Below are 25,931 nucleotides of genomic sequence, written 5' to 3'. Positions count from 1 at the left end.
TGGTTAACATGTTTGCCTCATATTTCTGGGATTCGAGGCTCAATTCCTGCCCCCATGTCTGGATTTTGCTTCCTGTGTGCATGGACTATGCTTTGGTGGTTTCCTCCGACCAAAGACACACTGATTTATATTTCTAAATTGTCCATTGTGTGTGAATGAGTGTATGTGATTGTGCCCTGTGATGGACTGGCAACCCATCCAGGGTGTCCCCTACCTTGTGCTCCAAGTCCCCTGGGATAGATTCCAGGCTTCCCGTGATCCTGTGTAGGACAATGCCCCTGTGTGTACAGAGTTATTATTATGCTGGAACAGGTTTGGGGCCTGTTAGTTCCAGTGAAGGGTAATTGTAATGCTGGAGCATGCAAAGACACCGGATACAGTTTTGTGTTTTTGTGCAACTGTATTGGGAAAGAACCAGAGAGAGTCAGGTGTCTGCAAAAATTTGGCCATATATGTGTACAACTTCTGGTCAAAATATGCAATAAAGCTTTTGTAATATACAAACAATCAATTGTTAGATACGTTAAAAATAGGAAACATGTAGAAAGATCAATCTTATTCCCTGCTTCTTTTCCACAAATCTCCAAAGACCTTGAGCTTGATATTTTTTCATAGTTTGCAGTGTTATGAAGAACTTTGCAACTCATAAGATAGTCAAGAACCTCTCAGGGCATGCTAAAAAAAAGTAAAATTGACTAAATAAATCTCTAAAATCTGGTGTGAACTGTTAAAAAAAACAATCACAACATCCAAAGGGCTTAGAGGTGACCTGAGATGTTCTGGTCTGAGGGTTTCAACCCATAAAACATAATACACGCTATGATGAGAAAAGCTTTATGGGACAGGGATCTCCTTATATTGATAATGAAATATTAAAAAAGATTTTACTGACTGATCCTAAATCAACCTAGAAAAACCACAGATGAAATCAATACAAAGCTCTGTAGCATAAGAGCAGAAGAGGAGCATATTGTTTAAGGGTAGAAAAATAAACCACAATAAAAACTTTCCTAAGGTGAAATATTAAATATGGCAGAGGTTTTATAATGTTGTTGGACTGATTTACGTCTCGTGGTATTTTATAATGACTGTGTAGAGGAAATCGTGTAATCAGAGACATTGATGTTATGTACGAGTCTTGTGGCAGAACAAAGATCCCAAAACATGACTGGTTAAAAAGAGAAAATATTCTGTTGATTAAAACTAGATAAATGGTCAGTGATACAGATGAAATGTAAAGTTGCCAACAATTTTAAATCCATGTTTCCTCTTTTTGGAATTTCATATATTTTAAGTCTTAATAGCACATTTTTGTAGCTTCAGAAGCATCTCTGAATTTTTTTTTTTTTTATTCTTTGATTTTTGATCGCATTTTAACATCATTCATGTGTGTTTGTATAGGTGATGCTGGCTGAACTCAGAGGCACAGACGAAGTGTATGCTGTGAAGGTGCTGAAGAAAGACGTGATCCTGCAAGATGATGATGTGGATTGCACTCTTACAGAGAAACGCATACTGGCTCTGGCCAGAAAACATCCGTACCTAACCCAGCTTTTCTGCTGCTTCCAGACAAAGGTACACAACACACTATTATTTTTTACAGTCTTTTTCAGACAATGATATTTTAGAATTAGTCTATAACCTATTAACATAAATACACCACTAGGGGGAGCCACAAGCTCACATAATTTCAGCTTTATTTGCTGCAATGACTTCGTGGAAAGTTGTTCTGTCATTATATTTAGTTGCCTGCTATTTGTCACATATAAATTACAGCACAGGGAAATTCTTTTCTTTGTATATCCCAGTTTGCTAGGAAGTTAGGGACCGAGCACAGGGTCAGCCATGATACATACTGTGGAGCAGAGAGGGTTAAAAGCTTTGCTCAGCAGCCCAACAGTGGAGCCGTGGCTTGAACCCATGCCCCTCTGATCAGTAACCCAGAGCCTTACTTCAAGTTGGTTTGGAAATGTAATATATATATATATATATATATATATATATATATATATATATATATATATATATATATATATATATATATATACACTATATTGCCAAAAGTATTCGCTCACCCACCCAAATAATCAGAATCAGGTGTTCCAATCACTTCCACAGGTGTATAAAATCAAGCACCTAGGCATGCAGACTGTTTTTACAAACATTTGTGAAAGAATGGGTCGCTCTCAGGAGCTCAGTGAATTCCAGCGTGGAACTGTGATAGGATGCCACCTGTGCAACAAATCCAGTCGTGAAATTTCCTCGCTCCTAAATATTCCACAGTCAACTGTCAGCTGTATTATAAGAACGTGGAAGTGTTTGGGAACGACAGCAACTCAGCCACTGCAGAGTTCTGCAGAGTCAGTCGCTACAGACCTCCAAACTTCATGTGGCCTTCAGATTAGCTCAAGAACAGTGCGCAGAGAGCTTCATGGAATGGGTTTCCATGGCCGAGCAGCTGCATCCAAGCCATACATCACCAAGTGCAATGCAAAGCGTCGGATGCAGTGGTGTAAAGCACGCCGCCACTGGACTCTAGAGCAGTTCAGACGCGTTCTCTGGAGTGAGGAATCGCGCTTCTCCATCTGGCAATCTGATGGACGAGTCTGGGTTTGGCGGTTGCCAGGAGAACGGTACTTGTCTGACTGCATTGTGCCAAGTGTAAAGTTTGGTGGAGGGGGGATTATGGTGTGGGGTTGTTTTTCAGGAGCTGGGCTTGGCCCCTTAGTTCCAGTGAAAGGAACTCTGAATGCTTCAGCATACCAAGACATTTTGGACAATTCCATGCTCCCAACTTTGTGGGAACAGTTTGGAGCTGGCCCCTTCCTCTTCCAACATGACTGTGCACCAGTGCACAAAGCAAGGTCCATAAAGACATGGATGACAGAGTCTGGTGTAGATGAACTTGACCGGCCTGCACAGAGTCCTGACCTCAACCCGATAGAACACCTTTGGGATGAATTAGAGCAGAGACTGTGAGCCAGGCCTTCTCGTCCAACATCAGTGTGTGACCTCACAAATGCGCTTCTGGAAGAATGGTCAAAAATTCCCATAAACACACTCCTAAACCTTGTGGACAGCCTTCCCAGAAGAGTTGAAGCTATTATAGCTGCAAAGGGTGGACCGACGTCATATTGAACCCTATGGATTAGGAATGGGATGTCACTTAAGTTCATATGCGAGTCAAGGCAGGTGAGCGAATACTTTTGGCAGTATAGTGTATATATAGTATATTCTGAATTTTGGATGCCCCAAGTGTTGCCTATTGAACCAGTGTTGATGTGCTTGAGGAAGCAAAGGACAAGGAAATTTAATCTATTGAGCAAGCTCTAATGATGCTGAAGCTATGGGACACCCATGTCTCTATGATGTGTATGTGAATATGTGATTTTTTTTTTTTACATTAGACTTGTCTTAATGAAGAAATGTGCTTGTTACATCAATGCTAAATAGATCTTTTGTAATAGCATCCTCTCTCTTCTTAAGCTCACACTGTGAAAAAAGAGACACTTCTAATTTTGAACAAGATGCTTATCACCTTGTATAGACTCCTGCACTTCTGTGTTTAATTGTGGCTTCGGTACGTACCATCCACTCTACAGCGTGTGAGTATGACTCATGCATTGTGGAGTGAGCAGTGGGACTACAGAGCCGTCACCTCAGCTGGCCTTCTTGTTTGTTTTCCCCCAGCTTGAACCTGCAGTCGTCCGTAATAATGTTGTCCTACTCCCTTCTAATTTATTTATTTCTACCGTTTCCCCAAACAAGCCAGGGAACATTGTGTTCTGAAAGTTGGGAGTAGAGGGAGGGGATAAGAGAGTGAGGGTGGGTAGCACCAGACCGAGGAGGAGAGACAAGCCGAAACAGGCTGTGGGAAGTGGGAGGGAAAAAAGTGAGTTTCAGGATGGAGGAATAAAGAAGACAGCGTTTCTGAAGTGGTAAATGCTGATTAGTGGGTAGAATATTCCTTATGGCTATGGATTATGTGATGTTCAGCTGATATTACAGTCTGGGAAGCAAAAAAGTGTTTCTAGTATTCACTGAACATTTTTTTCATTCTACATGTTTAAATTCATATTTGTTTTTCTGTCTTCATGTCCTAGCGGATCTTTCTTTCTCTTCTTGTTTCATGTTCCTGCTAATGGGCACATTAGCCTCGTCTTTGCTCTGCTCGAACACAGGCGATTGTTGTGGGCCTTACGTAATGGGCCGCTGATCTTTATCAGCCCTAATGTGTATTCCATATGCTGTTTGTTTTCCCAAAACAGCCATGCCTACCTAGTCCTAAAACACCTCTAAAATAAAGAGAGTGGAAGCTATATTGTTTAATTAAACCAAATTCGCAGTGATTAATGTGACAATTACAACTAGACCCATTCATAAAGTAATGTATTAGCAATATATAAAATTAATATTAGACATTGCTCACTATTTTCTCACTTATGTGCCTCTTTATTATTGTTAGCAAAAAAATAAATAAAACTATGTGTAAACTATGCTTCTTTCGTCTGAATTTTATATCTGTTTTTTTCAGGCAGTTGCTTGGGTTTAAATTTAGTAGATGCTACTGAAAACCACTTTGGACGTTTTTACTCAAAAAAACCTTCATGGAGGTGATTTTAATAATATGGATAATTTGCCCAGATGATCAACTTAAGCACCGGCATAACTCATCTCTAAATAGGGACAACTTTCCCCGTGTAAATATTTACGTAACTTTTAGTCTTAATTTGCTGACAAAATAGCCCAAAATGTTTGCTTTTATAAAATGGTTTACTTGTGTAAATTTCCCATGCCCTAATCAAATCTCATTGACTGAGAAGCAGCTGAGCAGATGTGTGTTCCCTTCTCTTCAATTTTTCCTTCACTCTTTCGCCCCGCTCTCTCATCAGTCCTTTGTCGCCCCACACGTAGTGCACCAGGCTGACCTCTTGTTAACATCACTCCTTCCCTCGCTCCATTTAATGTTCCCTCTATGTGTAATTTGCCATCAGGCACTGCCAAGGACGTCACTGCCTGGACTTGGTCCCCACAGCCAAAATGCACAGTGTTTCTGTTCCTTATGCAAAATGGACACCATCATCAACCAAGCCACCCTCACACTAACATAACCATATGAGTAACACTCTATTATTTATTTATGGCTTTTTTATGTTTGATGGACCCTTTCCATGTGTAATTGTATGTGGTTTGCTTGTGTTTGTGTGTGTGTGTCAGTCTGTCTGAGGGTGTATGTGGGGTGGGGGGGGTAGTAAAAAGGATTAAAGTGAGTAAAAAGCAATAAAGCAAGCAAGCCAACAAGAAAAGAAGGAAGAAAGAAAGAAAGAAAGAAAGAAAGAAAGAAAGAAAGAAAGAAAGAAAGAAAGAAAGAAAGAAAGAAAGAAAGGACTTTTTGCAGCTAAACTCTAGATAGATAGATAGATAGATAGATAGATAGATAGATAGATAGATAGATAGATAGATAGATAGATAGATAGATACTTTATTCATCTCAAAGGGAAATTCTGCTGGGAAGTTTCCAGCAGTATCCACAAACACAGGTAACAGATAAAATAGGAAGGAATATAACAAAAATACTAAAATACCCAAATTAAGGTACAAAAATATAACAAAAAATATATCAAATAACAAAATATAAAATATTACAAAATATAGCAGAATATAACAATATAACAAAATATAGCAGAAAAATACTAAATAAAGAGATATAAGAATAAATATGGAGAATGAGATGAAAAACACATATACACAGGCTGCTATTAAATAGATCATAGACTCAATAAGAGACTCTGCTAAATATCTCCATACATTTCTTATATTGTCTTAATGTCCATTATCTCCTTTTTTCTCAAGATACAAAATAATTAGTTGCATTTTTTTTTCTAAGCACAGAAGTGTGACCCAAAAGGGAAATGCAGAGTATGACCTGGTCACACACATCTCTTCCCTGCTGTTAATGGTTAAATTTTATTTCACTCCAGAGTGAAACTTTATTGCATCTCATTTCTGAGTCTGTGTGTGAGAGATGCATGGACAGGTGGCTTAAAGGGGAAATGGAGGTTCTACGGAGAAGTGAATTTCTGAGCCTGCTCTGCTATAGAATCAGAAACCTGCTCTGTTTAACTGCTGAAAAATGTATTTCTCATCTTTGTGTGGACATTTAGAATTTTAGAGCGAAATAAAGACAGTAGGAGAAACAGACCAGGAGAATGGAAATAAGGAAGGTGGGAGGAAGTGAAGAAAGAAACAAATGACAATTTATTAACATTACATCACAGTTTCATGTTTACTGTATGATCTCTGTAGGTCGTTCTCTAGTCTGTGAAAAAAAAAATGTTAGCATTATCTATTACAATTGAGAGCAATAAATACACTGATCAGCCATATCATTAAAACCACCTGCCTAATATTGTAGAGGTCTCCCTTGTGCTGCCAAAACAGCTCTGACCAGTTGAGGCATGGACTTCACAAGACCTCTGAAGGTGTGATGCGGTATCTGGCAGCATGATGTTAGCAGTAGATCCTTTAAGTTCTCTAAGTTGTGAGGTGGGGCCTCCATGGATTGGATTTGTTTGTCCAGCACATCCCACAGATGCCCACAAATTGAAACAATTGAAGGCCATGTCAACACCCTGTCATATTCATTCATCATCTATACCTGCTTTATTCCTAATTAGGGTCACATGGATCTGCTGGAGCCTATCCCAGCACACATTGGGCAAAAGGCAGGGGTAGGCCCTGGACAGGTCACCAGTCTATCACAGGGCCACATATAGACAGACAACCACACACACTCCTATGGGCAATTTAGAATTACCAATCAACCTAATGTACATGTTTTTGGACTGTGGGAGGAAACCGGAGTACCTGGAGTAAACCCACGCAAGCACAGGGAGAACATGCAAACTTCACACAGAAAGGCCCCCGTCTGTTCGAAACGGGGATTTAAACCCAGGACCTTCTTGCTGTGAGGCAACTGTGCTAACCACTGAGCTGCCCACCTTTATCACAAGCTGCCCATCTTTGTCATATACTAGAATATACAGTATTTGCCACAACAGGGTGTACTTGATCTGCAGTGATGTTTAGGTAGGTGGTATGTGTCATCAAGGAACATCTACATGAATGCCAGGACCCAAGGTCTCCCAGCAGAACATTGCTCAGAAAATCACAATGCCTCCACCATTTTGCCTTCTTCTCATACCGCATCCTGGTGCCATCTTTTCCTCAGGGAGGCGACACATACACACCTAGACATCCATGTCATATAAAAGGATTAGACCAGGCCACCTTCTTCCATGGTTCATGCTCCATGGTCCGGTTCTGATGCTCATGTGCCCATTGTAGTTGCTTTCGGTGGTGGACGGGGGTCAGCATTGTCGATGCAAGTTTTAATGCTGAGCGATGTATACATGCTGAGTTGAACAGACACCCCAGAAGACTAACTCTCACCCAAATTTTGGAAATATAGATAAAATGGAAATAAATAAAAACACAGAATAACATTTAAACACTTCCTGATAGTTGCTAGCCGTGATTAAACGACTGATATGATTGATTTAGCAAAAACTAAGAATATGAACAAATGCCATACTTCATAGTCACACATCCCTCTTATATTGTAAAATCAGACTCTTTTACACTTTCACTCCATCTTTGTTTACTCCTTCTCATCGTCTCTCCTCTTGTCTTGCTACCCGCTCTTGGATATCAGACTTCTTTTTTGCCTAAAGTTGGGAAATGATGACATTTGGTCAGTCTTAGTTGCTTTCTGATTGGCTCATGAATTTCGCACGAAATCTGTTCTAAACCTCTAACAATGTCAATTCCTATTACAGGATTGTCGCAGAACTTTTTTTTTATCTTCTAACACTATAGTCTTTTTTATTTCAACCAAAAATCTATTTATTTACACAAAGATTTTTTTTAAATTAAATTGCAGCAGCCTGTGCAATGTTTTCCAAAGTAGTTACCTTTACAGTAAAAGGCAGCGCAGGGTCATGACACAGAATTTACCACTCAGCAGAGTGTGCAGTGAAGCAGTGAGTCTATGCAGTGTACTAACAAGATGGAAATCAGTGATCAGTGGTGACCGTAGTAGCATGGCAGTATTCTGGTTTATTCAGTGCAGCAGCACTGTGAATTTCCACAGCAAGCTATAGATGTCTAACTAGCTTTTTTAAAGTATATATAAAAGTTATAACCGACCAGTAGGTTTATTAAGTCAACTTCTTATCAAGCCGAATAAGAACGTGACCAGCGATATTGCAACTTTTTATGAGAGGAAATGAAGGATGTGTTAAAACCTTTGAAATAAATATATCACAAAGGCAATCAGGGAGGAGTGTGCCCTTTTTATTTTATCAGGAACACCTGTACACCTACTCGTTCCTGCAATGATCTAATCGTGTGGCAGCAGAGGAATGCATAAAATCTTGCAAATACGGGCCAGCAGCTTCAGGTTCATGTTCACATCAACCAGAATAGGAAAAAATGTGATCTCAATGATTTCGACCGTGGCCTCATCCATCTGTGGAGAGAGGCCACTACTGATCAGATATAATTTTGATGCTGAAAACATCACTGCATATGAGTGACAATAACATGGTACTGGTGTGTTTGAGGTGAGATGCAGTGGTACCAGTGGATGAGGATCTGTTTCAACATGATACTGCTGGTTATATCTAATATATCATCATTCAGTACAGGAATTATAGTTTTTTTATGGTTAAATGCATGATGTATTTAAAGTATCTATGTATCTTTATATAGCCAGTAAATGCATATTTTGATACCGATGTTAGGAAACCTAACATTCATTCATGTTCCTACACAGTACTTCCACTGTATACGATATAGGTGATTTTTGCTTATTTTTTGGGCTTGTCCAGAGAGTTTGACAGCAGCTTGGAGTGCTCTCAGGGGTCTTGGCCATGTTCCTTCCTCTTTAATTTTTGTTGTTCCTTCATTAATCGCAGAGTTGGACTGCAGCTGCTTGTCCTTTGACAAGCATGCCTAAAGCCAAACTATTAACCCCGCAATCAGAACAGAACTTCGAACCAAAACACAGAGGAATGCAGGTCATCTCAAATGATGATGAATGTTTTGATTTATATTCCAGGACTTTCTGCTGATTAATAAAGGCTGTATTGATTAATAGTGGACATCAGCGGATAAAATGCACCACATGTTTGGATTTCAAGCAACCTCCTAGTGATCTACAGATATTTCATATCATGTCTCCTGTATGTTTTGCTGGGTGGCGGTAACGGTGTGGAATTTGCATGTGAGGAATGTTTACCCCTGAGCTGACTTTTTTTGCAAGAGGAGATTTGAGGAGAAAGAAAATTGAAGATGAACAGAGTGATTGTTCGGCAAGCGGAGGTTTCGCAAAATGGATTTGGAGGCAAATATATTAAATCCACTGCCAGGAGTGGTTAAAATAGCATTACCGGCATTAACAGTTTTAACTACTGCATTGAGGTTTAATTAATATTGATCCTAATTATCCAATAAGCATATATATCAAACAAGGATCCTATGGATAAAAATATGCATGCTGAACTTTTTAGTGTTCCCTAGGAAATCAATCCTGTTGACAACTGTTTATTCCAGTAGGGTTTCATTTATACCATTATTTATACATATACACTTTGATGTTCTTTCCCACATATCTCTTTGGAGTTTTCCCTTATTTCCTCATTTGTATTCTATGTTTTGACCCAGGCATTGAACCATGAATCTAATTTGTAGTGTAGCCCAAATAAAGACATTCAGTAAATCCTGGCTTACACACCAACCTCTGGCTCACAGATGTGATTGCATGCTTTCTTTTACTTTCTTTTAAATGTATGTGTTGCATAATATCAATAATTGTCATGTTTTGAATTGAGGTCATGGTAATGTTAAAAGAAAAATCCACCCTGAACAATTTAACTGGATTTTGACCTTGAATGGTGTTCAAAATTTATTTTGCAATGAAGCTTGTTTTTTAGTTTTAATATTTTTATTAAACATGCTGCTCTATTATCAGTTTGGCTATTTTCCAAAGTTACCACGATGAAGTTTGACTGTCCGCTCTCCGCTGTCCACTGAGTGGTGCCAGTGGAATTAGGCCATGCTTCATTCCTACATAAAGATAACACTGCAGCAGCGCTTTAGTCCTCCTCCTCAAATGAACTCTTTGTTTAAACAGATAAGGTTCCCAAGCTTTTACATGCTAATTCCACTCTCAGATCTACTGTCCTTATAATCAAAGCCGAGCCAAGTCTCTGCCATAACTGCATCATTTCTCATGAATTTTAATATTCTCTCAACTCTAAGAGATCTCTAAGCATCTGCATATCTATCTCGTGATAAGCTACTCTGCTACATTTAGCTCAGTTAGCTTTTTTTTCTCTTTAAGCTTTCTTCTCAGAACAGACTGTCCCCAAACACAGCTTTTTTATACAGAGCACTTCAGCGTGTTAAGGCTTGAACCGGTTTGAACATCTCAGTTTGTTCAAACAAAGCTCTTCATCATCAGAAAGAGCATGTAAGTGAGAGAGGGTGAGGGAGTGATATAGGGATGTTGGATTTGCACTGTGTAAAGAGAGATCCATCAAAGTTGTGTTTGTTCTCCTTTTAGAAAGTGCAAGAAATTTCCTCTGTGGTGACAAGCCCCATAAAACCCACTTTCAGCAGGTGCTGCCTGACAACTTCTTGGCAAACAGAGTAACACTTGCATGTTTTTTGTTCAGAGATGTTAAGAAAGATTGGTTATTTTGACCATAATGAGAACTGTGTGTGTGTTTAAGTGTGTGTGTGTGCCTTACATCTGCCAGCAGTTCAGGACCATTTGTTATACCATTGTTTTTTATATTTCCCAAACCTATAAATCCTCAAGCATCCTACAGCACTTATCTCTAATTTGCTCATTCTGAATATTAATTGCCCAGAGGGACGTACAAACCCTCGTGCTGTGATGAAAGTGTAAATTATTACCCATTATGTTAAACACGGATAATCTGTGGTTATTGCCGTTAGTTCAGGGGTTGACGGTGGAAGGCAGATTAAAGAGCTGTATTTCTGACATCCTGTTCATGAATGAGTGTGTGTTTCTGTTTCTGACTAATGACATGTCCGTGATTTTTGCTTTTGTATATTCTTATATGGTATATATTCTTATATCCTATGTGTGTGTGTACACAGAGATACACTGTCTGACCAAAGTTTGTATACATCTGAGCGTCACACCTATAATGTGCTTTTTGAACATCCTATTTATTTACATCCATTTACTCCCAGATTTTGTCCCCCTTTGCAGTTATATTATCCTCTACTCTTCTGGAAAGGCTTTCCACTACATTTTGGTGCATGGCTGTGGGGATTTAACAATTAGTTAGATATGAGCATTAGAGAGGTTAGGCACTGATGATGGGTGAAGAGGCCTGGGGTGGTGCCAGCTTTCCAATTCATTTGTTTATTGTGGTTCAGCGCTTTGTGCAGACCACATGAGTTTTTCCATACCAGCCTTGGCAAATTATCTTCAGAGACCTTGCTTTGTGCACAGGTGCATTGTCATGCTAGAATACACCCTATACAACCTAGTGCCTCCAACATTGTGCAAAAGAAGCACATGTGGATGTGACGGTCAGGTGATCAGAAACATTTGGCTATAGTTTGAATTGACCAGTGAACATATGGTAGCTTCCGGATTTCTGGTACTACCCTACACACACACACACACACACATACACACACACACACCCACATACTTAAAGGAAAAAAAAACTACAAGGTTGGGCTACCAGAAGCCTCCAGAACATCTTCTTGTGCCTTGGCATAATGAACACCGTTCTTCCCAAAGAAACATTTGAAATTGTTGAAGATATTATAATGTAGCAGAAGTTTAACTGTATTTGTAGAAAGAAAAAAAAAGAAACAAGAAGAAGCCCTGTCACGTACAATTACAACTAAAATCTTTAGTGAAATAACATCTTGCTCTATTATAGCTTAGTATGATAGACAGAATATATTGCCAAGAAGAAATACCAGTGATGCAAATAAAGAAAAAATTGCAAAATTTAATTATCAGAATCTATATAAAATATATACATTTTCTGAGCACTGTTCCAGTGATAATATAGATATGGGTATGTGTATAATTACAAATTCTGATGATAGAAGGAGGATGAGGGGAATTAAGTAGTCCACTAGTGACTTTTCTCAATCTAGCCTCTCGATAGGAAAGAAAGTGAGCAAGAAAGTGAGGGACTTGAGCTTCAGAGACTTGAGAGAAAACCATATTTATTCATTAAAGATCGCTGTATATAACCATTGATTCCTTTTATTATAATAATGCCAAGATACTTTACTTATCATTTGATGTGAATGATAAGTAAGTTTTATGGGACAGTAGTTTTACTAACTGAACTTTTATGTCATCTCCATAATATTTATGGTTACAGTAAATCTACTGAATTATCATTTGTCTCACAAAGGCAGCCATGGTGCCAGATTGATGTTCACACAGCAGGACAAAGAAAACCTCCTTACTTTTATTTTGGCTCAACAAAAAGTCAGTTGTCAGTTAGCTAGCATTTTCAATGATCAGCAACATAAGAAGCTGTTCAATAACTGATTAACTGAATAACTGATAATTAAATAAAGCTTCTCACTAAATGATTAGTTAGATTGAGATGGATCAAGAAACAAGGATCTCAAATTTGGATGGATATTTTCTTCACATAAACCATTTGGACAATAAATTAACTGTTATTTAATATGTTTTGGATTGTTACTTGGTGGTAAACTAAGGAAAACATGATGATTCTGTTAGAAAATTTCTACAGCATTAAACAGATATTCTATTGTATCAACAGTAAAGTTAATACTGGCTAATACTGTCGAAAATATACTGGAAATTTACAGCAAAGTTTTACAGCATACTGTTCATAGATCTGTACTTATGGATAAACATTCTTGACTGTTCTCCAGGCCCACACACAATAAGCCCTGTGCTGTAATTATAGTGATTTCCTGTTGCTATTAGCATCACACAGCTTTCCATTTGTTAAGTGAGAGTGCAGTGCGCTAATCTCACAATAGAGAACAGCTATTACTTAAAGCATTAAAAAAAAACTGAGCCAGAACTTAAGCCAAAGCTATTGAAGCAGCAGGAGGAATCTCACAGTTTCCATCATGCTTCATAAAGCGATATTAAGTTTCATGTTTGGTCAAGCTTATTTTTACCTTTTTTTCACCTGTTTGAAAACCTCCAAATAGGTCTTTTTAGAACATGTTTTCTTTTTTTCTTATTCTTTTTTTTCTACTGAAGTTGTTTTTCATTTGTGAAATGGAGTGTAGAGTACACACACACACACACACACATATAGACACACGCATAGACACACACAGAGCTCATGTAATCCATCAAAATCACAATCTGCCACACACTACGCCCCAGCTTGTTGGGTCTGGGTGGTTTATCTGGGAATCGAGTCTTTTCTGTTGTACTGTGGAGGGACGCCAGTATCTCTACATTTCTAATTGGAGGCAGGAAATGTTTATTCACGTTTGATCGGGTGGGCCTTTGCTGCCTCTCTGGGAACACTTTAAACAAACTATTTCAGCATCCTGTTTAAATTCGCTTTCAGGGAGAGAGAGGACAAGGCGAGGCAGGCTGCTGTACTCTTATGTAAGACAGGGTTCTCAATTCCAGGCCTGTGACTCCACTGTGCTTTCTTTGTTTCTCCTAATACACTTGACTCAACTCATAATATATTTTTAATTAGCTGATGAGCTGGATGAGGTCCTTTTGACGAGCTAAGAGCAGTTGTTTTATGTGTAAAGAGAACCATGATTTCTTCACTCTGCTTGGAAGAAATTGGAAAGGAGGCTCTGATTGCTTCAGATTGCTCAAGAAACGGTCAACACAATGGCACTGTGGGTAGCTCTGCCTCACACCTCACAGAATCTGAGCTTGGGTTACTGCCTGTGTGTGGTTTAGTGTATTCTCCAAATGTTGTAGTGGGTTTCCTCCAGGATCTCCATGTTTCATCCCACTGTCCAAATACCTCCACTGACTGATAAATTATCCCTAGGCGTGACTGAGTATGTGAATGGTGCCCTGAAATTCCACCTTGCACATAGTTCCCTCCAGCATACTGAGGAAAAAGATGAAGAAAGGAGAGATCACCAAAAGGAGTTATACAAGAAAAGCTGAATTAATCAAGCAACTATTTAGGCAAAGCCAGTAAACACTACAAAGTGTGTTAAAAGGCCTATTCAGACCTATGCAAACTTCTCAGAAGACATTACCATCCAAAATCCTATGTACAATTCATAACAGACAGGGTTTTTATTTTTATTTTATTTTATTTTATTTCATAGATATTTTTAGGTTAATGAAAGCTCCTTTAGATGAGTCTGGACTCCCTTTTATTCATTTTATTGAGCCATTTATGTATGTTTGTAGCAAGAAACCCATTTGTACATCATTGGAAGTAAGTACAGAACACAGAAAGAACCTTTTATTCAACAGGAACAGGAATAACTGTTTACATCACCATAAAAACATGAAATAGATCAGTTTCAGATTAGCTGAACCTCTGTGCCAAAGTTCACATCTGTGGAGATTAATCTTGATTACGTTGCAGGAGATCATCTCAGCGTATTATGAAATGGCAAGCTGATCTTAAACTAGGCTTTAAGGACATTACATATATTTTACTGTGGACTTATTGAAGTCTGTAGTGAGTGATTTGGATGCTACCATCTGCTGATAGGATCAGATTTATAATCCATTGCATGTCACAGTTAATAACAAGTGAACGATGAGGCTGTCGAACACATTATCAATCTCGGTCTTGTATCTACTTCTGTGCACATGTTTATAACTGTGACTAAGTGAGGAAAATTCAACACCATGGGCCAGACAATAGTTTTATGGGACAGTAGTTTTACTAACTGAACTTTTATGTCATCTCCATAATATTTATGGTTACAGTAAATCTACTGAAAATATTAGGAATGGCTCTGTGATACAAGTAGTTCTGAGGTCCAAATAAAGATCAGTAATTTTTGTAAAGCTGGTAAATATACTAATATATATTTATATATAATAATAAATATTTCATTAGAAGACTGGCACTTTAGAATGCTAATGTAATAGGGGTGGTGGCTTTAGCCACAGCTCATGGTGCTAGGAATAAAGAGCAATTATATCATGTGCTTAATTCTGTAGATTAATCAGAAGGATCAGAAGTGTGCTTTATTTACTATTACTATTATTTACTTATTATTTACACTGACTCTGCATTCAGTGTTAATCTTTGTCTTTGCTTTGATAAAGATTTGTTTCTAGTATAGTCTCCTATATATCAGTCTCACTGCATGGGAGATACTTTTACTTCTTTGTAGTAGATGATCTCCTTCAAGAGAGGTCCAAGGGAGATTTTAGCCCACGTTTTCTGAGCATTATTGTACATCTTACATACTGTATTTGGTATGAATGAAATATATGCCTTATCTCCTGTCTTTCCTCAGGATCGCCTGTTCTTCGTGATGGAATATGTGAACGGAGGGGACCTGATGTTCCAAATCCAGCGCTCACGTAAATTTGACGAAGCCCGCTCTCGTTTTTACGCTGCTGAGGTCACCTCGGCTCTCATGTTTCTTCATCGGAATGGGGTCATTTACAGGTAATGTATCACATAATCGCACATCATGCACACCCCGTACTCATGCACTGTACATTTAATGTACATTGTAGCTGTACAGCCCAAAAAATATTTAATTACGTACATAATTAGTGACTATGGGTGTCAAAGTGCTTGAGTAGACATGTTTAAGCCAAAAAAGCCAATGTAATGTTTTAAAAATGAGTCCTAAACTGCAGCTTTGGGCCGAAAGAATGCTTGTTGCTGTCCAGTATTTTACTCAACTTCCATTGTTTGTTTTGAAATCTTACCTAGCTGGGGTCCAGTGAGTTCATGTCACGTGAACAGGGTTGAAGATGTTATTCAGTGGCCAGTCAGGCTGGTGATAGGAGTGTTTGTTGGCCTTGTTTACCTCACATTGTTTACATGGAGGAGCCCTGTCTGTCGGATGATTTATTCCTTCTAGGACAGTTTGTTTATCTACCGGTTTGTGTGTCATTAAGCACACAAACAGGCTGTGCTTAGGGACATGTGGTTGAAATTCCTTTGGGCAATCTTTGTAATTTCTTTCTTCTTATTAAATCTGAATTATACTATATGATTCTCCATAACATGATCATCCGTATTTATCATATTTAATATGATTATTCATAAACAATATAGATTTAATGTTTCCAAAACCATCCTCTTTGTATTTAAAAGTTTTCATTTGGTCTCTAAACTACTCTAGGCTTTTAAACACAGGAATAATGGTTTAACAGTAGGCTACAGCCCAATAAAGTGTAAAATAGATGACCAATGCCTTAATTAGATTAGTTGGGGTGTTTAGTGAAAACAGTCATTTGCGAGATTTAAGCTCAGCAGTATATTCTGTTCATCAATACGTGCTGATCAAACCTTATAGGTTACACTATAAGACACAGGTCATGTCCCCGGCTTTAACGTCTCAGAATGACTTGAGTAACCTCTGAGTTCTCCCACCCAGCTATTCTCTGCCTGCTCTTGACCCCATTTTAGGGTCTGAACAGGAAGAATGTCATTTGGTACAGAATGTTATTGAATTTAAGGCAACGCCTCCCTTACCCGGTTTTCCTGAAAGCTGAATTGCAGACAAGAAACAATAACGGGGGTCGTTATGAAACCATGGCACTTCAGATGGAGTGGTTAGAATGTGTTAATATTTGTAAGTGCTGCTATTTTCAGTTTTATTAAATAATTGAGAATGATTTAAAACATTTGCATAATTGCATCAATTACATGATCTGCAGTTTCTATAACTGTTTCTCTCTGGCTGCTCTGGAAAAAAGTTCCATTCACTCTTCTTGCTGCCTTATTTAACTCTAAAAAAAGACAGCGCTGCTGATTTACGACTGTTATGTAATGTATTACTTTTGCTGGCCCTTTCATTCTATTGTATAATACTAAAGTATTGGAATAATATTCATGAAGGAAAACATCTATATACTAAGAACTTCAATAAAAGTGTATTCACTCAGGTGCAGGTGCACTACAAAAGATGCAATTTTTTTTCTTTTTTTGCCTTCAGTGGAAACGAATCCATCTCCTCTGAAATGGATAAAGAGGTGCAGCAAGTGAGGTTTCATATTCAAATATGGAACTTTTAAGCTCAAAATTTTACATACTGAGACCCCCAGTTAGCAAACGCAGTGTCCGAATGGAATTTTTTGTTTTAAGGAGTCATTACAATACTTACAACTCGGCATGTTGTTTTCGGCATGTACACTACTTACATCTCTCCTTCCACCCAAATACTAACCAAATACAACTTCCTGAAATGTATGCACTCGCTCTGCTCTCGTGCTCTTCCAGAGCGATGCTAAACTACTCTTTCCATCAGCCCCAGCATGTCACCTTTTCAGTCCTTCTTTCATGTGCCTAGTTTCATCCTGATTAGCACTTTTATATAAGTTCCTGTTTATTAGCATCTCATTATCCAGCCTTTCTTGTTGTGTGTTCCACAGTCCTGTTTGTTCTCTGGATGATTTTGCCTCAAATTCTTTTCTAGTCCAGGTTCTTGTTTTCACAGTTTTTGGTTATCAGACTGTACTAAATAAAAATCAACTGCCCTTTGCACAATTATTTGACAGTGACCAGGGAATACAATCTGCTGTGAAAGCCAGTCCATTGCAGCCTTAAATGTAAATTTAAATCTAACATTGATATTGTGTAGTTTTATTTACCCAGATTAACAGTTGCTTAGGTGAAGTTTCAGTCAACATTAAACAATATGACTAAACGAGAATTAACTTTTGCCTTGTTTTTACTAATTAATAGGTATTTACAGTAGTTTAGTTAATACATATTATGGTGATTTTGAGAACATTTAATAAAGTTGTGTGTAAATACTTGTGTAAGCCAGACCGAACCAAGAAAATTCTGCTAGATTTACAAATGTTTCAGAAACGCTGATTTTTCTTCATACTCACATGTGTGTGTTGATGTATGTCAATCACCCTTAAAGAGCAATGCTTGTTCCCGACACAGCTCATTTACATAGCGAGCCCCACAAAACTCCATAAAAGGTAAAGTACACAGAGTCCTGGAAACATGAAATCCCTATTAACTGGATTTTCTTAGAAAGTTATTTTAACTCACATCTTTGCCAATACAAATATTATTTAGCAGCCTGAATGCACCTGAAAAGACTACCATCTAAAGACAAATTAGAGCAAAGGTGAATTACAGATGAATTAAGTGTAGAGTTGAAGCGAAAAGCCTTTGACATGAGGCTAAAGTAGATCTACATTGTACTTAGGTTATCACGCACACCATTTTGAGATTTTGCTATTTTGAAATTTTATGTTGTTTTTGGGGACATTCAGACATCATGCTTGTCTCTAAATATCCGCTCTCTCATAAGCTGAGCCATTTGCACGGACACTTACAGCTATGCATCTTCCTTCAATACAAAAGCATCTATACTCAATATTCAGTCATTAATAATTCAGTGAATGACTTATTAGGTCTTAGGTCTTATTTGTCTTCATTTATGGATTAGTGTTGGTTTGCTCCCTTTATTTATATCCATGGCATGTTTTGGCAGTAATATGAAACAATGGCAGTAATATGAAACAACCAGGTTTTTAAAAATGTTCATTACATTTGTGTGTGCAGTTAAAATACACATTTTTAGCTTGATGATACTTTTTTGCACTCTTTGGCAGTGAATTAGCATCAGGATGTATTTTTGTAAACTGCACAACATTTCTGTTTGTGTAGAGATGAAAATGCTGTTAATATATAATGTTAAAACATTTAAACCAGAGCTAATTAAACTTAAACTTAAAGCATATATAGTGCAGTAATCCATGCAACAGATAATTATTTGAAGCCAGTCAACTGATGCTTACATTAACCGTGTTCACTCTTTGGTCCCAGGATATTATAAAGGTTTTAAAATGCACCCCAGAAATAAAAAAATAAAAAAAATGTAAACAAACAAACAAACAAATAAATATATACATACATGCATAAATACATAAATAAAAGTCCTTTATGCATATTGTTTGTACCTCAATAAAGATTAATATAAAGATTAATGTTTGCAATCACACATTCACTTACATTTAACAATTTGATTTTGTGATAAAGTTATAATTTGTGTAACAGAATTTACTATAATTAAGACCTCTGTACAATAAAACTAGAAATTAATTGAAATGGAACCATTTTTTAATTAATGTCTATTATTTTTGAACTAATTTATCAAACACAGGTGATGAACAACAAAAGCAAGAGAAACAGATCATTGCAATCACTGGCTTTGAAATAAAGCTCTCAAAAACACATCTGTGATTATGAATAATTTACAACAAACGTAAAAAAAAAATATATATATATATATATATATATATATATATATATATATATATATATATATATATATATATATATATATATATATATGAAATAAACAGGGTGAACACCAGACAAGGGTTAATTCTTTTTGTTATGCAATTAAATTTACACACCTTCAGGAACAGGAGCATTAGATAAACATTTTTTTTTCCTTAACAAAAGAATTTTATAAATACCAAATTCCTACAAACAATTTTAATGTACATCTGTTTGTATCCAGCATCATAAATGAGGTTCACTGCACATTCAGAATATGCACCAAAGCAAGATATCTGATCTTTGTTGTTGTTTTTCAGAATAATGGCATATGTAATTGCACAGCAGATCAGTACAGCAGATCAAGTCCCTACAATTAAATTATAGTTTGGATTAAACCAAAGCCAATTAGTTAGTCCTAATCTAATAACTAATCAGTTCAAAGATTAACATTTATGAACATGTTTTGCCCAGACATATGATTTAAGATTTATTCTAGAATCTGCTATTTGGACAACATCCATGTGTCTACAGGGACACACCTCATGACCTTAATACCTTTTGTTTATCAAGGGTCACTGATGTAGTTTTTGTTTGACCACTAAGTGGAAACTGGGCAGGATGTGATACAACCAGTATGAATGGCTTATTGTGCCTTATAAGAATAAAACAAACACACATTTGCTGTAACGTGGTTCTATCAGTATTGATTCCCTTCCTTTGAGAATAACTGTGATTTATATAACCTCCTCAAGCCCAACTTCAGTGCAATGCATCCTGGGATACTGGGTAATTAGTGGACTTCTAATCAGCGTCAACCTCCCTAATCCCAGAGATGCTGGAGGAGAAAAAAATACCCCTTAAGACTCCTTGTTTTGGGAATAGATACTTTGATTTTTCCCTACAGATTTCTAAATCATTGGGAAAGTACAAGACATTGCTCATTTTTCAAGGACTGATCCTCATGGACATGTTGCATAGAGAGAAAGCACCATGAGAACAAAATGCATGCTAACTGCCCTGAAAAGCTCCAGAGCAGCATTTCACTGGCAGACTGTGCTGTTTCAGAAAGATATGTCTGAGCTCGCATGCCTAGAGATTGGCAGTGGCCTGGGCACAAGTGTATTCAGAATATTTCAAGCAAGTGAGGCAACAAGAAAGAGAAAGGGCATGCAAGGCCATGGACACACCTTTTGTTTTGATCCCGCATCCTTCTCTATCCAGTGAATCATCTTTCTTGGTATTGTGACTTGCAAGACTTGCTCTTGGCAGGACATCCTGCAAACAGCGGTCATTAAGTTTATAGTGTTGTGACAGATTTGCAACCTCTCACATTGCTGCTGATCTATTTTTAAAGCTGTGATAGGTACCGAAAAAACTCTTTGTTTTATATATTATAGGATCAGTGCACTTGCTATTGCTATTTTAATTGATTTGTTTGTAGACTTGGGTTTAACGTGACGGTACAATTATGTTGTGACTCTCTTGTTCACCTCAGTCAGTGAACTACAAACCACATCACATGACTAGTAACCATCAGCATATCACTATTCAAAATCTTTAGACACCTGTTCACAACTGCTCATACTCCCTTACATAACCAGGACTTTCCCCACATCTTTGTGAAGTTCACTCTGTCACTGATGTTGCGCCGCTATTCTGAACAGCTGAAGATTTAAAAACATGAAGATTTGCCTGCTATTCTTCCAGTCTACAGTGAGAGTCGCCGGGAGTGTGACAGCTGGTTTTACTGAACATTCTGTAGCTGTAATAAGACCCTCTGGTGAATTTATATTAAAAACCACAATGTCGTATCATCCTTCTACAACTGTCACAACATATCAGCATGTGTCATGATTTGCCTGGAAAATGAGGGAGAAAGAAAGTATACTTCTGCTGAGGTCTGTCTCGGAGAAGGCACTAGATTTAGCTGTGTTAAAGGTTACTGTGCATGTAATGGAAAAAACACCCCTAAAGATTAATATGAAACACAGGAAATGATCTGTCTCTCTCTCTCTCTCTCTCTCTCTCTCTCTCTCTCTCTCTCTCTCTGTGTGTCTTTGTCTCTCTTGCTTGCCTATTTATTTGTTCTCTCTTTTCAAATCCAAATTCATGTTTTATTTTTGTCACATACACAACCATACACAGTACGACATGTAGTGATGTTTCTTTCTTTCTTTCTTTCTTTCTTTCTTTCTTTCTTTCTTTCTTTCTTTCTTTCTTTCTTTCTTTCTTTCTTTCTTTCTTTCTTTCTTTCTTTCTTTCTTTCAGACATCCCATTTGTTTCCTCTCTTATTCTAAACCTTTTCTAAATAGCTGGCACAGATTTGCAACACAGAGAATTACAAAATGTAAAAAGTCAAACATTAATATCAAACCTGAAATCTGTGCTCTTCATCTAGCAAGGAAAGAAAGCAAGAACGAATTTCCTCATTGACACGGTTTTCTAACAGGGGACAAAGAAGCTTTCTGTGGTGTATTTCTAAGAGCACTACTAATCGAATCGATTAATATAAGCAGTTTCCATGTAATGAGACAATTGTTGAGAGGTTGAGTGGCGTGACCAGGAGCAATCGGGGTGGAGTGATGAGAAGACAAGGCGAGCTTTATTGGAAACAAAAGCAAGAGATACGTTTCAGGGTACAGCCTACATGGCACTAAAACCTGAATGGCTTAAGTTGCATAAAGCAGTGTGTCGTGTTTCCTACTGTATACTTGTCTGTCCAGCTCCGCTTTTTTTAAGGTGCCTGTGTTTTACAGTACTTAGATTAATTTCCTTATACTCTAAGGTATCAGCCTATTGCATTAAGTGTATTTCTAGATGGAACATCTGTAAGCAACTCTCTCTCTCTCTCTCTCTCTCTCTCTCTCTTCCTCGTACACACACCCTCACACTCAAACAAGCACCCTTTTTTGAGTAGATTTTGTTTGTGACACCTTTCACCTTTGACAAAATGCGCACTCTGATGTTGACATTCTTCTTGCAATGAACCATCAAGCTTCAACCCAACTAGTTTCATCCCTCCTCTTTTTTTCTTTCATCAGAGGCACCTTATCACCTCTGCCATAATCTCCACCCACACCTCCCTCCACTACCCCGCCCCACGCCACCCCATCCTCCCCCCCAATCTGCCCTCGGTCATCAAGTTCACTCTCTCTCATACACACACACACACACACACACACACACACACGTATACTCACACATACATGCACATACACACGTTCCAATTCACTGCGTGCCGCTCCATCTCTTGCATCTTTCACTTGGGACCCTTGATCTTTTCTTTTTGACAGAGGTTAATTAAAAGTCACACGCTGGCTAAATCATTTAGCGATTCATTAATTGAGTTACACTTGCAAATAATTCACGATTCTGTTAATTACTAGGGAGAAATACTATTGAGAAGCTTTGATTATATCTATGTGTATAAATATAGTGTACACACTGTACAAGCCAATGCACTAAGAGTGAGTACATATACAAATTTTGTACTTTTTTAAAAAGTTTTTAAGTGCTTTTAACTTTTAAGTTTATACATTTCTAATCACATGAATTACATAATGAAAATGAATTATGTTTTATAAAGAAATTAGTCATAAAAAAAACTGATGCTGGGAACAATCTGAGGAGAAATGAGATCAAGATGTAGATTATTAAAATAATGTGAAGATGTTTATTTCATTTGAATCCAGCTTGAAACCAAAGAGTGTTTGTGATTTACAGGATTCACAGAGAGGGAAACATTTTGTATGTCATTTCCTGTCGTAGAGGACTGCTTAAATGTTCTTAAATAAATCTTAAATACATCTATTACTTTAGACAGAATATCTCTGCATGCTTTTGTGTACATTTTGGATGAGTTTAAAGCACAGAAAGCGTTTGCTGTAAAGCTTCTCACAGATGTTTGTAAGAGCAGCACTTGAGCCGTTGTGAACTTCCGGGCGAAATTTGACTGTGGCTTCTCGCTTTCTTTCAGAGACCTCAAACTGGATAATATCCTGTTAGATGCCGAGGGCCACTGCAAGCTTGCCGACTTTGGCATGTGCAAGGAGGGCATTCTGGATGGTATCACCACTACCACATTCTGCGGTACACCTGACTACATCGCACCTGAGGTAGAACATTCCAGAAATATCTGCTTGTTTTTCAATAGAAGGTCTGATGTGAACCTCTTTAAAAAAATTTTGAATTTGATTCAAGGTTAATATTCCAAAAAAGGCTAAAAAAAAAGCTGCAAATATAAAAAAAAATTATAGCATACTATTTTTTCCAGATGAAAATGTAAAAATGACCCAGTTTAAAAAAAAAAAAACATTAACCATACTTAACCATTAATTAATAAGTTAATATTTTTAATTAATTTATTTATTAATTTATTTATTAATTTTTAAATCATGTCATAATTTTGATTAAAGGCTAAAAAAAATTAAGTAAGAACAAAGCTAGAAAAAAAGGTAGAAAAACAGCATACTATTTTTTCCCATTAAGACTGCCACAATATTTTTTTTACTTTGATCCATGGTTAATATTTTTGTTTTTTGTTTGTTTGATTGATTTTTAGGATGAATTTTGATCCAAGGCTAATTATAAAAAAAAAGTTGCAAACATCTTTTTAAAAAATGCTCAGTCTACTATTTTTTCCAGTGGCGATTATTATTTATATTTATATTTATATTGATTTTTTTGTACAGTTGTGATCCAAGGTCAATATTTTTTTCTTCTTTTAATCCAGTTTTAATTGCTAAAAAAATACTGATGCTTTTTTTTTTTACTTTGATTGTTAATTTACATCCTATGTACTAAAATCATTAGTACTCTATTATTCTAGTAAGTTATATCATGACAAGAATTTTACACTCCTATAGTAGTCATAGCAATAGCAAACCTAAGCTTAGAACAATTTTTCAGAGCAAAATAATGTGTTAATGACATTCCATATGAGGTCAGAGTGAACATAACACTGTCAACCATCATGACAACTGTCACGTGTGAGTACATGTCAAAATATCTAAATATCTGTCATGAAAATTACTAGTTCTGGGTAACATGACAAGTAGATGTTCCATGACAGCATGTGACATCTTGCATAACTTGTTTATGACATGGTAATGTTGGTGCAAGTAAAGTGTTACCGAAATATTCTTAAGTGATTTCAGTGAAATCTTTGTGTTATAGCTGTTACATATTTATAATTAACTTCCTTCCACTTAGTGGTTAATGAAGAAGAATGAATTGAATTCACTTTGTTCCTCTTTCTCTCTCACACACACAGATCCTGCAGGAGCTGGAGTATGGGCCGTCAGTAGACTGGTGGGCCCTGGGTGTGCTTATGTATGAGATGATGGCAGGCCAGCCACCTTTTGAAGCTGATAATGAGGATGACCTGTTCGAGTCTATCCTCCATGACGACGTGCTCTATCCAGTGTGGCTAAGCAAAGAGGCAGTTAGCATCCTCAAGGCGGTGAGCTGTAAATGCTACTATCATTAATGATCTTAAACCTCAACTTCTGTTACTGTTTTTGCGCTACAACTCCACCACTTTCTCAGTGCTCCATCATTCGTATCGAATTCTCTATTACGATTGGTCAGATGGTGTTGATTAATTTTGCATAAGCAACTCACAGTCACTTGTAGGGTAGATGCTTAACATAACTGTAATGAACAGATAAAATGTGAAAACAAAATACTCAATTATATGGTGATGTTTTTTTTACATCTATGGAAAAAGTCTCTGGTATCATGATCAGTAACTCCAGACATAAGAGTCTTCAGGACAGAGGACTTTGCACTATCTGGTTTCTAGGGAACATGTTAAGCTGCGCTTTTTGCCTTTTAAACATGGAGAGTGAAAAACATAGAGGCTTGTGAAGGGAAAAACTTCCCTAACATTAAATGTAACTATATACAGTTAAAAGGCATGGTCTGTCATTTATTAATATTTATTTAAAATTGTGGTAGCTGATACATGACTGTGGTGTAAGACGTCCTTTGGGACATGCTGCTATAGGAAAATAATCAGCTTTAGGGTAGCATTGGCCATCTGCTTAGTGTCAGGTCATGTAAAATCACCCTGTCATGGATTATTTTCCTGTAAATAGGAAAAGTTTGTCATGTTTTATTCCATACTAATTATCTGCACTCACAAGATTTTCTTCTGTCTCTTTTTCCACACCTTCTTTCCACTAAAGTATTATTATTTAATTGTGATTACTTTAGTGTTTACTTAAAATGCTACAAGGAAAGCGAAGGATAAAGAGAGGAAAAAGTGGAGGAGAGTGAGGGAGAGGGTTGGGTGATGTGACACTTGTGGGAAAACAACAGAATGTGTTTTCTCGGTGGGTTTTGCTTGTGTAATCTCTGAGAGCTGATGTTTTGAGGAAGACGGTCCAGTGTAGTTCTGCCTGCTTTCATATTTATAACTGTTTGTGTGT

At 37.3% G+C, this 25,931-nt stretch overlaps 1 protein-coding gene across 1 annotated transcript in view; it reads left to right on the top strand.

The window, feature by feature from the left end:
- prkceb (protein kinase C, epsilon b) overlaps positions 1-25,931 on the top strand; it is an 81,428-nt gene that overhangs the window by 47,592 nt on the left and 7,905 nt on the right. Inside the window, exons 10-13 of the mRNA XM_058385369.1 lie at positions 1,402-1,575; positions 15,529-15,683; positions 23,477-23,615; positions 24,773-24,961. Coding sequence (XP_058241352.1) covers positions 1,402-1,575; positions 15,529-15,683; positions 23,477-23,615; positions 24,773-24,961 — 657 coding nt within the window. The remainder of the gene's footprint in view (positions 1-1,401; positions 1,576-15,528; positions 15,684-23,476; positions 23,616-24,772; positions 24,962-25,931) is intronic.

This window comes from Hemibagrus wyckioides, linkage group LG03 (genome assembly GCF_019097595.1).
Source record: "Hemibagrus wyckioides isolate EC202008001 linkage group LG03, SWU_Hwy_1.0, whole genome shotgun sequence".
NCBI classification, from domain to species: Eukaryota; Metazoa; Chordata; class Actinopteri; order Siluriformes; family Bagridae; genus Hemibagrus; species Hemibagrus wyckioides.
Note: the sequence above shows the minus strand (reverse complement) of the source record. Positions and strands in the feature narration are given on the sequence as shown.